Source organism: Podarcis cretensis, assembly GCF_951804945.1.
Source record: "Podarcis cretensis genome assembly, chromosome: 1".
Classification (NCBI taxonomy): Eukaryota; Metazoa; Chordata; class Lepidosauria; order Squamata; family Lacertidae; genus Podarcis; species Podarcis cretensis.
Window position 1 is genome coordinate 95,309,687 of NC_137170.1, and position 15,028 is coordinate 95,324,714.

Consider the following 15,028-nt stretch of genomic DNA (forward strand, 5'->3'; position numbering starts at 1 on the left):
CAATAAATACACAAAATAACTTGTATAATTTGTTCTATTTCTGTAAATGCATCTCTTAAGCAACTGTTTCCATAGCAGCCCTGTAAAATGACCAAGATATGCCATTTAGAAACAACCCCCCTCTCTGTGTGATTGATTAATTAATTGGATTTATATCCCGTGCTTCCTCCTGAAGGAGCCCAGGGTAGCAAACTCATCAGTGATACGATACAGTTAAAAATAAAATAAACACATTTAAAAGCACGTAAAAACAATAAACTCGGTAAAACATCAAATTTAAAAGCAGATGTAACCAAATCACATGTCTGTATAGGTTGCTGAAACAGGCAGGAACAGCATAATAAAGGTGCCTGCCTGGTATCAATAGGCAGGGAGTTCCAGAGCATAGGAACTGCCACACCGAAGGAATGACTCCTCACAAATGCAGAACAAACATTGTGTGTGCAAGTTCCACAGACTGAAGTGATCAAGAAGGCACATGTGTTTTAAGTGATCCCTTAAGTCAGGCATCCCCAAACTCGGCCCTCCAGATATTTCAGGACTACAGCTTCCATCATCCCTGACCACTGGTCCTGTTAGCTAGGGATGATGGGAGTTGTAGTCCCAAAACATCTGGAGGGTCGAGTTTGGGGATGCCTGCCTTAAATAAACTGGTCCTAAGTCATTAAAGGTTTTATACACTAATGGTAACAGCATAAACTTTTGTGACTGAATGCAACTTAGGTTACTGGCTAGCAGCCTACCTGTTCTTAAGTTTCAAAGGCCCACTTTTGAGAGGTGGGGGCTGCACACTGGCAGTTAGAACGAGGTTTGCCACTTGTTCCTTAAATTTGAATGAAAAGTTCCCTATTCTGAACATTATTTGTGTGATGCAAAAACCTAATATATAGGTTACAAGCACAATATATTCTAATGAGGTGCTGTTAATAGTGTTCTCTCACACATAATACGTCGCTTTCTTGCTCACAACAGGCTTTATTTGGGACCTCTAGTTACAGCCATAGTTACGTCACACACAAGAAGCTATTGTGACTGAAGGCTGTTGCTCAAGGGTTTCTGAGAACTGATCTGTCAAATACTGTACCAGAGAGTAGCAATGCTAGGAGTGCCAGATGTGTGTGTCTGTGTGTTAAGGAAGTGGTCAAATACTGACAAGAAAATTAATATATTTCTGATTCAAATTCCTTCCTGCACTGGTATGATTTGCACCACAGTATTATCCTACAAGGAAATGTCAGGGAACTGAAGGCTTCACATTTTAGTTTTCCAGTTGAACCATAAAGCAGAGAATATAAATGTGTGTTCAAATGGCTCTTTAGAAATTCTGCATGGCAAGGGAAAGATGGTGGAGATTAAGATAGTGGAACAAGTTCCTCAGGTTTCCTTGTGCTTCCTGAATGATAGCTATGAGGAAGCAACTGGAATTACTCAGATGCGTGGTCTGGTGAAACCCTGTCTTACCAACCAATAGTAGGCATTGTGATGCTTTCATAGGGAGGAAACCACATGCTACAGGTAGTTCTGCAGTCCTTTGGGGGGGGTTCTTTTTGCAAAATGTAGTTCTTTCCTTTGTCAGGGGGGTGTAGTTACAGGATGTGTAGCACTAAGAATGGGTTGACATGGGAAATAATAGCATTAAAAGTCTTTAAAAGAGGCATACTTTTATGTCAGCTGTAGAGAACCTCCAGCCTTCTCTCTCCAGTCTGATAGGACTCTTCCCTAGACCACTGGCCTTGCTCCGTGCCCTCCTTAAGTGTTTTTCTCTGGCTGAACTGTGATAAATGTCTCTTGTTTGTCTGGATAGAAAAGGGTGGGTGTATATGTGGAAATCACTGTGTAGAATGATAGCGTTAAATATTGTCATGGTATTATTATGGAGTGGAGCCAAGACTCCATCCTTTAGCTTGTTCTTATGGTCACTGTCATTTTCCTTGTGACGATTTGTTTTGCTGTGTTCATCAATAAATAGTCTCTTGTTCTGGGTCTGCAAAAGTGAATAACCCTGCCTTATATTAAGTAAGAACGTAGCACTCTTCTCTTTTTCCTACTGTACAACAGTAGGTGTCCTGCCCATTTTCCCTGACCCTGCCCAACATACATATGTGGCTCCTGTAGGGTTCCTTATGAGGGAATATGCCCCTCAGATTGAAAAAGCTTCCCCACACTTGCTTTATGGACTGTTTGCAGTAAGGCAAACTGAATAAATGTAGTTAATGTTAAAGGTCATTGATGTTAAACCAGGTGTAGGCATCCTTTTTATTATTTTGAGTGTCCTTGACTTTGAAAAGTGGTGCAAAGAAGCATGTAAAAATAAGGAAGGAAAAGAAGTCTTGTAAAGAACCAAAGTTTCACAAATAACTCCCAGCTGAGAAAACAATGGGTTACCAAAAAAACAACACACGAGATCAAATGAGATTCACCATTAGAAGTTTTGTTTATTTTATTTATAGAAGTATTGTTAAACTGCCAATTGATTCAGAAAATAATGTGGCAATTTACAATAAGTTTAACCTGTGCAGGGTTGTTTTTTCTTTTTAAACTTACCGTACCTTACCTTCTGAATCAAAGAGAGATTAACTGGGCCCCTTTCACACCCTGGTTACAAGAAGGGTGTGTTTGTATTTTCTGTCTTCCTCTTGGTGCCAGTATAAACCTCAAGTATGCATATTTAATTCACAAGCCAACAATTGCAAGCTGAATATTGGTGTAAGCTATCCATTTTTTACTGTAGCAGTTTTTGTGCACTTTGTCAAACTTGTATGTTCTTTGGAATGAAACGTAAGGGTTAATACACAAATCTTCTTGCTTCAGTGCACATAGAAGGTTATTTGCTAATTAAGTCTTGGCATCTGATGGACAAAAAGAAATTATTTAATTTGGGCGAGCCTATGAATAGATATTAAATATTACATATAACAAGAAACTGAGGAAATTTCTTTAACTGGTTTCTTTAAGACAGTTGAATAATCACAGGTGGATGTTATACTCCATTTGGTGCAATAATATCATTGTAGAGTATCCTGAAGTTAAAAGTATCTCTTTGAGTTCTGCTACGTCTTCCTCAAACTAAAGACACCTACCACATGCAGACCCAGATGGCTTGAACAACAGCCTCTTTTCTCTCTCCCCTTTGTGTTTTTTTACCATATAGCCTGATGAAGAGTTCAGGGGAACTTGAAAAAGTGTGTGCGCACGTGACTTTGGGGTTGATTTGTTGGACTGCTTTTTAGAAGGCCCTGCGCACATGGATTTAGCACATCCACTGGCTCTGCCCCACGCCCTGTGAGTCTTCAGTAAGGAACTATGGCTGGGGGCAGCTGTAACTTCGGAACCCGAACATTATCACACCACTCTGCTTCCCGATTGGTCCAGAGAGAAAGTGCTACCAGCAGAGGGGGCTTCACTGATTAGAAGACTGACTTTGTATTGTAATGGTATTTTTCAACACATAGCAGCTTTGGAGTCCAAGCTGCTGATTTGAAAATAATCTTAAGTGTACTTTCTAAATAAATAGGTTTGTATAGATTTAATTCATTGTACACAGAGTTTCGAAATAATTAAAAATCACCTTAATTATCTTTTTTGTTAAAATGATAGCATTTTAACCACTGTACCAAATAACTGATTTTCTACTCTGATTTTAAAGGCAATAAATGTTAGAGGTACATGCAGAACTGACTTTATCCATAATGAATGTTCTCAGGAATCTAATCAGAGGAGGTTAGCATAGGGTTACCAGATGTCCCCGTTTCCCAGGGACAGTCCCCGGACAAATTCCATCCCCAGAATGTCCCCGGATTTCATCTAATGTCCCCGGGAAACGCAGCAGCGGCAGTTTCAGCAGCCCGGAGCAGTTGCCTCTGGCTGGCTTCAGGAGCTGCTTGGAAGTCCCCATATGGTGGTGGTGCAGGGGCTCTAAGATGCAGCTTCCGGGCTGCCTCCACCTTCCCTGACCCCAGCAACTAAGCTGCGAAGGAAGGCTTCATGCTGCCTATCAGAGCAGCCTCCCAACTCCTACTTGCGTGCAAGCAGGAGGGGGCAGGGATCTCTCAGTTAGGCAACAGGAAGCCTCCCTTCCCAGCTGAGGAATCCCCACCCCCTCCTGCTTGCAGGCAAGTAGGAATGGGATTGGAGCTGCTCCTATGGGAAGGGAGGCGTCACACTGCTTAACTGAGAGATCCCTGCCCCCTCCTGCTTGCACACAAGTAGGAGTTGGGATCAGGGCTGCTCCATAGACCCATGCAAAACCTCCTTTCCCAATTGAGGGATCCCCACCCCCTCCTGCTTGCACGCAAGTAGGAATGGGATTGGGCTGCTCCGATGAGAAGGGAGGCATCGTGCTGCCCGAGCCTCGCCGCCGCCACTCTTGGCCTTCCTCTACCTTCCATGCCTGACCCACCACACACTGCTTCCTCACCACCACCACCGAAGAACCAACAACTCAGGGGCTGCCCAGGCTCATGGAGAAAGGAGATAGAAGCCTCGGAGGAAGGGGAAACATGGCGGTTGAGGTCAAGGCGGCGGCTGCCACTCTGCCACTGCCTTCGCTGCAGCATCAATGTCCCGGACATGAAGTATTTATTTATTTATTTATAGTATCCCCTGATTCATTGAAAAAAATCTGGTAACCTTAGGTTAGCAGGCAAGCCATTCGGCATTTATTCATGTCTAACCAGGGGCACCATCGGGGGGGGGGGGGAGGCCACCCAAAAATTTGGGGCAGGGGGCCGAGCCTGCCTCAAAATTTTCAAGGAGAGGGCTGAGCCCCCTCAGCATTCTTCAGTCACAGTGGGGCCCATTAGATCTTCCTGCACCTGCAACAGGTCCTGGCGGACCCTCCCAAGGTCCTGGCAGGCCTTTTTGAGGCTGTGGCGGGCCATGGCGAGCCTCCCCATGGCTGCGGCTGGCCCCATTGGGCTTCCTCCTACCACATGACATCACATGTGTGTGCTGGGCCCCCTCCAAAGTTGGGTAGGACCCAGTGTGTGTGCATCTAACCATTTGTAAGAAAGGAGAGTTCTCTCTTGGTTTCTTCATGGAGCAGTAGGGCAATTTCTGGGGCAGTGCATATATGAACATAATATATGTGTGTGAATTGCTTACAAATAGCATCTCTATTAGTAGTCAATGTTAAATTATTTTATTTAGATTTAATTGGTTACCACTCTTTCTTCATTGTTTGAGAGGGTGATTATGTGGAGAATTGGCTCATCTTGCAATCTGAGAATTATATCTACCCGGTGGGAGGATCAAGTTTTAGCAAGACTGGTGACTGAATGCAATAGCTAGGTTCAGAAGGGCTTGTTTCAGTGCCATGGAACTGTATTTGTCAGGGTGGTGGTCTATCAGTTGCCTACTACGTGATGTGATAGGTGATTTAATGAAACTTAATTTTGTGCGTGTGCTGTACAAAATGCTTTCATGCTACCTGGAATAAAGCCACTGTTACTTTTTTCCTTGAAAGCCTCTTTTAGACATTTTTGAGCCCAGCTCACTTCTATGTGTTGCTATTAAATATTGCATACTGTTTAGCCCATAACCCTGGGCCAAGTTATGTTATATTGGAGGAAGAAAAAAAGAGGCAGTTGTAAGTCCCATCAATAATATTGCCCATCAATGGATGGATCAAAAGGTCAAATGACCATACTTTGTTTACTGGTAGATAATATCCAGTAAGAGGTGACTTGAATTGGGTCTGACTCTTTAACCCAGGCTTCTCAACCTCCAAAACTAGTTGAACTCTTAATTTCCATTAGCCCCTGCCAGTATGGACAACAGTCAGAAATGATGGAGCTAGGCGTCCTGTAACTGGAGGGGCAGGCACCAGGTTGAGGAAGACTCCTTTCAATCACCTGTGCAGGTATGCATAGAACTCATATTTAAGTGCTATCTTTTGTTGAGACTTTCTATAATCTTCTACAGCACTCATTTCATGTCATAGGCACTATACATAGAAATAGCAGACCTAATGCTGTCGGTGTTTCCTCATATGAAGGAAAACTGCTTGAACCATGTGACCAGACCCATTTTCGCATCCCTTGGAGAATATCTGGAAAATAGTCACCCTGGAAAACTGCATACAAAAGTTGCATTGTTGAGACTTCAGTGTAATAATTTTATATATATATATAATCATACATCAGTTCCTTTCAGCAGACAGGTTGGTGCTTGCAGCACCTATTCTATTCTTTCTCTGCTTCTCCCCGCCCCAGCACATGCTGAATCCCTGATGCAGACACATGAACCTGGTTGTTTTCACTTTCTCAAACTAAGCAGGCATTCTATAAATCTTGCTTTTTATATGAGAATGTATTGCTGTCCCTCATATTTTGTTCAGAATTATAAGAGTTTTCAATAAAATGTGTATCCAACTATAATTAAACTTTGTCTTCGATTTCTTTCAATCCTGTTGGAGTTGGAGAAAAATGTAGCAGTTTCAGTGGCTCAATTAGCATTGCCAGTTTTATTTCCTTCTGAAAATCCCTTGTTGATACAGCGATGTTTTATGCTGGGGGGGAGAGTATCATCCCCACCCATTTTCCGAATAATTCAGAGTAGCAGTTGTTGTAATGTAGCTATAATACACATGTTTTCCAAGCAGCTGTCAGCTCAACACAGGCTCCATTGTTTCACAGAGCGCATCAGAGAGCATCTTCATTTGCTGGCTCTCAAATTCAGCTGTGAAGGTCCTTTCCAGTTCATCTGTTAATGAAACAAATTTCTTATTAGAACAGATTACATCATCCAAGGCCAGCACCATCCTATACAAAGTGAGTCAAAAAGTGGCTAAGCATTCTTCTAACAGAGCCCCCTCTGATCATACTGGTATGGTTAGTAAACTACTCACAAATTGTCAGTGGGAGAAATTAATAAGCAGAAAGTCCTGCAGTAGCATGTGTGTGGATGCTAAAGAACAGTTCCATTTGTTAAGCTAGTGTGGCTATATAGCTACAGAGCTTTAAAAGGGAATTTTCCGTGTTCTAAAAAAAATCCCTGTTCTTAAAAAAAAATCATTTCAGCAAAGTTCTAAAAACAATAACATTGTTTCAGCAAACTCTAAAAACAATAAAATCACCCTACTGGGCTTAATTGTGTGGTTGAAGGCTTCTGTCAGCCACTTTCAATGTAGTGGCAGGCACTATGTGGCAGGCTTTTAGATGCCTGCTGCATTGTTTTTTGTTATCTGAAATCATCCAGAGTTGACCCAGAAAGGGCAGGAACAAATTAATACTTTTAAATAGCTGACTGATCATGTTGACTTCAATACACCTTTGTCACACAACTTGGGGATGATAATTTATATTCAGAGGATGAAAGGAATAGAGAAGGTTGCTGTGAGTCATAATTTCAAGGAACTCGGCCAAATTCCTGGAACAGCCTCCCTTCTCTCAAGCTGCAAATCAAGTAGGCAGGAGCAGCTAGTTATACCTGTAGCTTCCCCAGTTCCCCAAATCCCATCCTTTCCTTGCAGAAGTGGAAAAGCTGTCTGGTTAATGGTCCATGACTTGTGTTCTTTCAAGAGGATTTCTGTAGGGATCAATGAAACGAGTTAATTTTCCTGCTTGGTTGGCTTGAACAACTACATGAAGCAGAAAAGACTCTATAGACACCAGCTTGTTAAGAACAGAAGTCAACAGAGTTCACGAAGAAAATTGTTTTCATACTCGTATGCTATGAAATAATTGCCTGCCACCTGATTGTTTGCTATGCCTTCCACCTGTAATTATGTTGGTTGGCTCACAGTCTTGCTAGCTGTCAGTTGTGACCATTTGCAAATGATTAACCATGCTGCTGTTCCTGAAAGTTTCTCTATGTAGAATACCTGGGTTCAAATCTCCACTCAGTCATGGAAAGTGTCTGAGTGACCTTGGGCAAGCCAAACTTTCTCAGCCTAAGCTACCAGAGAGCTTTTGTTGTGAGGGCTAAAAAAATGTAAACTGTCTTGATCTCCCTGAAGTAAGAATGGGATAAAATGTAATAAATAAACTAAAATAAATTAGCTAGCATCTGCTGGGCATGAGAAATAGTTTATTTTTGTTGGTTTGTTTTTAAAAGGCCAAACTGATCCAATTCTATGAAATTCAAAACCACATGTTCTCCCTGGCCACCTTTACTCAGCATATGAGGAGCTGCTGGTGCTGGCCTACGTCTAACCAAAAAGCAATGGCAAGAGGCGAGAGAGGTGGTTTTACATGACTCAGTGTTCAGTCAGGAAACATGTCAGAATGATCAGTGACTTCATGCAGAAAGCATGGATAGGCTCTTCTAAGGGTGGATTCCTCTCTTACACTTACACCCTAAAAGTAAACTAATGGGGTTTTAAGACTGATGTGCTCCTCCCAGTTTAATTCAGGGGTAGATCAGTGTGCCTCTGCTGTCAGAAGTTTGGGGAAAGCTTTCTAAATAGACATTTCCAATTTTTGAAGAGAGCAATCTTAAAAGGCTATCCAGTTCCTACTGGTTTTGTGTCCTGGCAAACTACTACTTTTTTTGGTTAAAAATAAAGGTACCCCTGACCATTAGGTCCAGTCACGAACGACTCTGGGGTTGCGCACTCATCTCGCTATACTGGCTGAGGGAGCTGGCGTTTGTCCACAGACATCTTCCAGGTCATGTGGCCAGCATGACTAAGCCGTTTCTGGTGAACCAGAGCAGTGCATGGAAGCACTGTTTACCCTCCTGCCGGAGCAGTACCTATTTATCTACTTGCACTTGACGTGCTTTTGAACTGCTAGGTGGGCAGGAGCTGGGACCGAACAATGGGTGATCAGCCCGTCGCGGGGATTCAAACTGCCAACCTTCTGATCAGCAAGCCCTAGGCTCTGTAGTTTAGACCACAGTGCCACCCACGTCCCTTACTTTTTTGGTAGCAGTAATCTATTTGTTTGGTAGTGGTAACTTCCTTAAATTCACACAGCTCAGATTTTACCATGGAAGCGCAAGTAAATTTTATACAGGGGTACCTCGGGTTAAGTACTTAATTCGTTCCGGAGGTCCGTTCTTAACCTGAAACTGTTCTTAACCTGAAACACCACTTTAGCTAATGGGGCCTCCCGCTGCTGCCGCGCCGCTGGAGCACAATTTCTGTTCTCATCCTGAAGCAAAGTTCTTAACCCGAGGTAATATTTCTGGGTTAGCGGAGTCTGTAACCTGAAGTGTATGTAACCTGAGGCACCACTGTACTGTGTAGATTCTAGTGTTGATTTCATGAAGACCCAGGTAACTACTGACCAGTCAGTTTGATGTCGATACCAGGAAAGGTCCTAGAACAGATAATTAAGCACTTGGTCTGTGAGCACTTAGAAAAGGATGCTGTGATTACTAAGACCAACCCAGCACTGGTTTCCCAAAAACAAGTCCTGCCAGACAAATCTAATTTATTGTTTGATAGAGTTGCAAGCTTGGTGGATCAGGATAATGCTGTGGGCTGAACACAGTAACTGAAATGTGTGCAGAGGAGGGTGATCAAGAGTCTGGAAACCAGCCTTATGAGGAACAGCTGAGGAGCTGGGCATGTTTAGCCTGGAAAAGAGGTGACCGAGAGAAGATATGATAACCATCTTCAAATATCTAAAGGGCTGTCACATGGAAGATGGAGCAAGCTTGTTTTCTTCTGCTCTGGAGGCTTGGACCAGTGGCTTCAAGTTAAAAAAAAAAAAAAAAAAGAGGCTTGGACCAGTGGCTTTAAGTTAAAAAAAAAAGGGAGATTCTGACTAAACATCAGGAAGAACTTTCTGACGTAAGAGCTGTTCAACAATGAAATGGTCTTTTTCAGAAGGTGGTGGACTCTTCTTCCTTGGAGGTTTTTTAAACAGAGGTTGGATGGATGTTTTAGCTGAGATTCCTGCATTGCAGGGAGTTGACCTAGATGACCCTTGGGGTCCCTTCCAACTCTACGATTCTAAGTTTCACTGCATCCTTGTTATTCTTTTTACCTATAGGGAGTCATTCATTAAATACATTGCAGTCCAGAGTAAGGTCATGTGTAAAATTTTAGGGTGCCTATTTTTTCTTGCAGCATATCAGAACACTAAAGAAGCATTGTTTGATAAATACTTGAGTATAAAATTTAACTAGGAGCACATCCTTGTAATTTCCAAAATTGCTCTTCACTTCTGTAAGAAAACTAAGGTGGTGCAAGACTTGGAGTATGCAGGAGGATCCTATTATTGGTTATGTAATAAACTGCTCTCATGACTCTTCAACAACTTTATTATTGCATTAGCCATGTGGCCATAGCATAATATACATAGAAATAACAGCATAAAATAGGGCGGGAGGTAAAGGTAGATATCGTCCAAGGCGAATACGAGGATAACAAAAGTGACAGGGGATTTAAAACATCGAGTGACAGAGAATGCAAAAACAGGTTCGATTGTGCGGCATATCGACTACGGCTGTGGTGTTAAAGAAGAAGTTGGTGCCACTTTCCTCTTCATCACACTAAGCAGGAAGTTAGCTGTCATCTCGGTAATCCAACAGTCTGAATCCTGCAGAAGAAGGGACACTATCCAGGGCTGGATTGGGAGATGAAACTTGTTCACGAGAGGAATTAGAAACCGAGATCTTTCATCTGTCCAGTTGGTACAGAAGAGCATTACATGTTCCATATTCTCCAGAGCCGTGTCGTTGCAGGTGCATGTTCTATTTGCGATGGGAGCTCTGGAATAGCGACCCGACAAAACTGCTGTAGGGAAACAGTTGAGACGGGCACAGGTGAAGGCCCTTCGCCTAGCCTCCGAAGGAATTGTAAAGCAGTATGGAGGGATCCCTTCAGGGGGTGGAATAGCTAGGGCTAAGCCTGAACACGGCCCTCTTGCATGGGAAGCTGTGTTAGAGAAATCAAGTTGCTGTAACTTCTTTTTGATTGAAGGTAGGGCCACCGGGCTAATACACTCTAAGTTAAAAACAGTTTTGCGGGTCAGATTGAGAAGAGAGCAGAATTTGAGGACAAGGGAGTAACGTTGCCATTTGCGATGCAGAGATCGTTTTCAATGGTCAATTGGGCCATCAGCCTCCCCGACGCATTTGTTATGGGATCAAGAGAGCTTCTGTTTCCCCAGGGGGGCTGCAGGGGATTATCCAGGAGTGCTGCGGGAGATAATATAGCATCGTCATTGGGACCTATTCTTGCGTTAAAGTCGCCTAAGAGGATTTGAGGAAGTCCTGGGTTAGTTGTTTGAAGATCATGAAGCCAAGACGAAAGTTCAGACCACCTTTCATTACGGTCGGAATCATTAGTTGCTGGGGGCAGATATACTGTAGTTATCAACCATGGGCTTTTGGTCTTTGCTCTCATGACTCATTGGTGTAAGTCAGTATGACCCAGTACCATTTTTAATACCTAGTAGCTCAATGGTTTCTATACACATCTTTCCTAGCATACTACTCAGGACTCTTCATTTGAAGATGCCAGGGCCTCATATAGGTAGCATATGTTACACTACAGACCTGAGGTCTCTTTCCTTACCAGTCCATAGAACAGGTTCAGTTTCTGATATATACCGTATTTTTTGCTCTATAAGACTCACTTTTCCCCTCCTAAAAAGTAAGGGGAAATGTGTGTGCTTCTTATGGAGCGAATGCAGGCTGCGCAGCTATCCCAGAAGCCAGAACAGCAAGAGGGATTGCTGCTTTCACTGCGCAGAGATCCCTCTTGCTGTTCTGGCTTCTGAGATTCAGAATTTTTTTTTTCTTGTTTTCCGCCTCCAAAAACTAGGTGCGTCTTGTGGTCTGGTGTGTCTTATAGAGCGAAAAATACGTATGTTTTTGCAGCTAAAAATATGTTTGCCAGCAGAAATTGGTTCAATGAAAGATAATTGCTTTTGCCTTTCTTGGGTGCTTAAACCTTAGATCTGGGATTTTGGTGGGATAGGCAAGCTATTTTTTTTAAGGAGTTCTCCTGATAAGGCATTGATTGTTTGAATTGGCAGAATTCCATTTTTCAATCAGAGTAAATAATAGTTATATGACGGTACTATAAGTTGATTAGTTCATGTTGCTCCAAGCTTTCTTACTTAAATAAGAGACGTCTCTAAAATGCATGATCAATGAAACCACTGTAAGATGAGCAGAATGAGTTTCAGTGAAGGTTTGCTAGGTGTGGTTTTTTTTTTTTTTTAAATCATGTTAATCTCATAATCACAATTTCTCTAATGGGCTGGGAAGGCAAATTCTTGCACACTAACGTTTTGATAGTAAAATTTCTTCCTGGCCTAGACAGCCTGGATGAAATAAACAAAACATTAGAATTAAAACAAGCTTTCTGTTCCTTTCTGGATCTAAGTAATAACAGGTTTGCAAACTGTCACTTTGTATTTAGTCTGTTTCTGTTTGAGGTGTGTTTATGGTCCATTTTGGAGGTTTGAAGTTTCTTGCTCATCCTTGAAGCAGGCAGACAGGTTGTGACTTAAACTTGTGAGTGGCATCAAGGTAAAAATGTTGATGGCTTCTCTGTCTTTCTTTCTTACTCGGAGTAAGGTATGTAGTCCTAAAATAATTATGCACAAAAATCCACACCTTTTGATGAAGCCTTTAAATCAATTGGGTCTGCAGCTAAGAACCAGTTTCCATGACATTTACAAGAACAAGTAACCGTAGGTAAATATCACCTTGTGGCATTACACTGTTGTCAGTCAGTCAAAAAGGGCTGCTGTAGAGCTGTGGCTTTAGAAAGCAGAGCCATCCTGAAATACAGGACATGTGAGGTTTTTCCTTGTGATCTAGTGGTATATACACTTTATGAAATAGGTTCTGTGGAGTTGTGGTGTCACAGCTTAATGAAGTACCTGGAATTATCTTCAGCCCTAACTTTGAAAGTATTTTTTGACAAAGCCCCAGTTTTCAAAAGGGAACTTATCTCAGCCTACAGTTTATCTGTTGGAGATAGCATTCTTTGATTGATGCTTTTGGTTTGAGGTTATAAAATTTTATGTAAGTGGCGGAAGTTACTTGCCTAGCTGAATTTTATGTTTTAGATTATTGTCTTCTACTGTTGAACTGACTAAAGTCATATTATTGCCTTAAATATTGATCTGTTAATACTCCCCCCACTTGATCTGTTAATACTCACCCAAACAGTCTGCTCTTGACATAATAATCTTTCATCCCTTAAAAATTCAGCCCCCACCCTGTCTTTCCCTTCTTTCTTACTTCTTTCTCATCCTTTGCTTCAGGATGAGAACAGAAATCCTACGACGGTGGCACAGCGGCAGTGGGAGGCCCCATTAGCTAAAGTGGTGCTTCAGGTTAAGAACAGTTTCAGGTTAAGAATGGACCTCCAGAACGAATTAAGTTCTTAACCAGAGGTACCACTGTACATAGGTATATATGTATTTTGTTTTTCTAGCTTGATCAAAATTATTTATTATTTCGTAACAGGTAGATAGTTAAGAGCTTAGGTGGCTTCAGCGGCGGGCACCTGGCACCCCCCAGAATTTGACGCCCAGGTGCCTTGCACCCCCAGGCAAAGATGGCCCTGGTTGCATAGGTTGGTAGAAGATGGTTGAAAAGTGGATGCTTTGACTTGCAGTAGCGGTTCCACTAAGGCAGGGGTGTCCAAACTTTTTTCAAAGAGGGCTAGATTTGATGAAGTGGACATGCATAAGGGTTGAACCATTTTGCCTGACCTTTTTTAAGGATTGGTCCACTCAAAGTTGTTGAACTTGAAACTGTAGTCACATACTTTTTGGTGATATTTTCACTGCTAATAACTTAACCTACCAAATTAGCAAAGGATCTACCAGTATATATGAACACATCAGAAGCCTTAAAATTACCATATCTTTATATATATCTAGTCTTGGATCAAGTGCACTCAGTGTGCAGTATTCTAAGTTCTGTATACTCTCATGTGCGTCAAGAACTGTCCCAATGACTGTTGTGATTCTAAGGAAACTCTCCTCACAGCATTTGGGATTTGTCTGACCATTTAAAAAGTGAATGAGAAAGTTTATGCGTATGGAAGTTCTTTGTGAATCAATAGCAGTGGGATGGCTCTGTCCACATGGAGTTGCTGCTACATGAGTTACCCACTCTGATCTAAGGCATGCCCTTTCTTTTAATCATATTTACTTTACTTTCAGGCCTTGATACTTTTGTCTTCAAAAACAGCAGGTCCATGAATTTCAATTCTTTAAGCAGGCCTAAACATGGAAGGAGACTTCTTACATATAACCTACCCACGAACCATAATTAGGGTTCAGCTAATCACGTTGTGTTATGGGTAAACTGTTACAAAGACAAGAGAAAGGTTAGCTATTACAGTGCTGCTTTTCTTTCCACTTGGGTTGCTAGACTACAGCTCCTATCAGTCCCAGCCAGCACAGCCAGTGGTCAGGGATACTGGTAGTAGTAGTCCAGCATCCCATCTGAAGTGCACCATTTTGGCTGTCCCTCATTGTAAAGGTAAAGGTAAAGGGACCCCTGACCATTAGGTCCAGTCGCGGATGACTCTGGGGTTGCGGCACTCATCTTGCTTTGCTGGCCGAGGGAGCTGGTGTACAGCTTCCGGGTCATGTGGCCAGCATGACTAAGCCGCTTCTGGCAAACCAGAGCAGCACACGGAAATGCTGTTTACCTTCCCACCGGAGCAGTACCTATTTATCTACTTGCACTTTGACATGCTTTCGAACTGCTAGGTTGGCAGGAGCTGGGACCGAGCAACGGGAGCTCACCCCATCGTGGGGATTTGAACTGCCGACCTTCTGATCGGCAAGCCCTAGGCTCTGTGGTTTACTCACAGCGCCACCCGCGCCCCTTTGCCCCTCATAATAGGTTGTTCCAGTTCTCCAAAATACTTCACAATGCTTTAATTGCATAACCCTCTCAATCCCAAAGGTTCCATGTGGGACAGAATCGTGTGTGTGTGTGTGTGTGCGTGTAATATACATTGCTATTAAAACCCTAACCAGTTTTTATATTTCTCAAATATTTGGTTTAAAAAAACCACATTGATGGCTACTACTGAACATGGAAACATATTCAAAATACACTTGGCATATTTTGAGTCCTTTCGTAAATGCAGGGT

General features: G+C 42.4%; 1 protein-coding gene across 22 annotated transcripts in view; it reads left to right on the forward strand.

Moving 5' to 3' along the window:
• KALRN (kalirin RhoGEF kinase) overlaps positions 1–15,028 on the forward strand; it is a 492,818-nt gene that overhangs the window by 424,626 nt on the left and 53,164 nt on the right. The window contains exon 36 of one of the 22 annotated variants that reach the window (XM_079992485.1): positions 3,152–3,530. The exons of the other annotated variants lie outside the window; for them this stretch is intronic. Within the exon in view, the coding sequence (XP_079848611.1) occupies positions 3,152–3,156 (5 nt within the window). The 3' untranslated portion in view covers positions 3,157–3,530. Of the gene's footprint in view, positions 1–3,151; positions 3,531–15,028 lie in introns of those variants that run through there. 22 annotated transcript variants of the gene reach the window in all.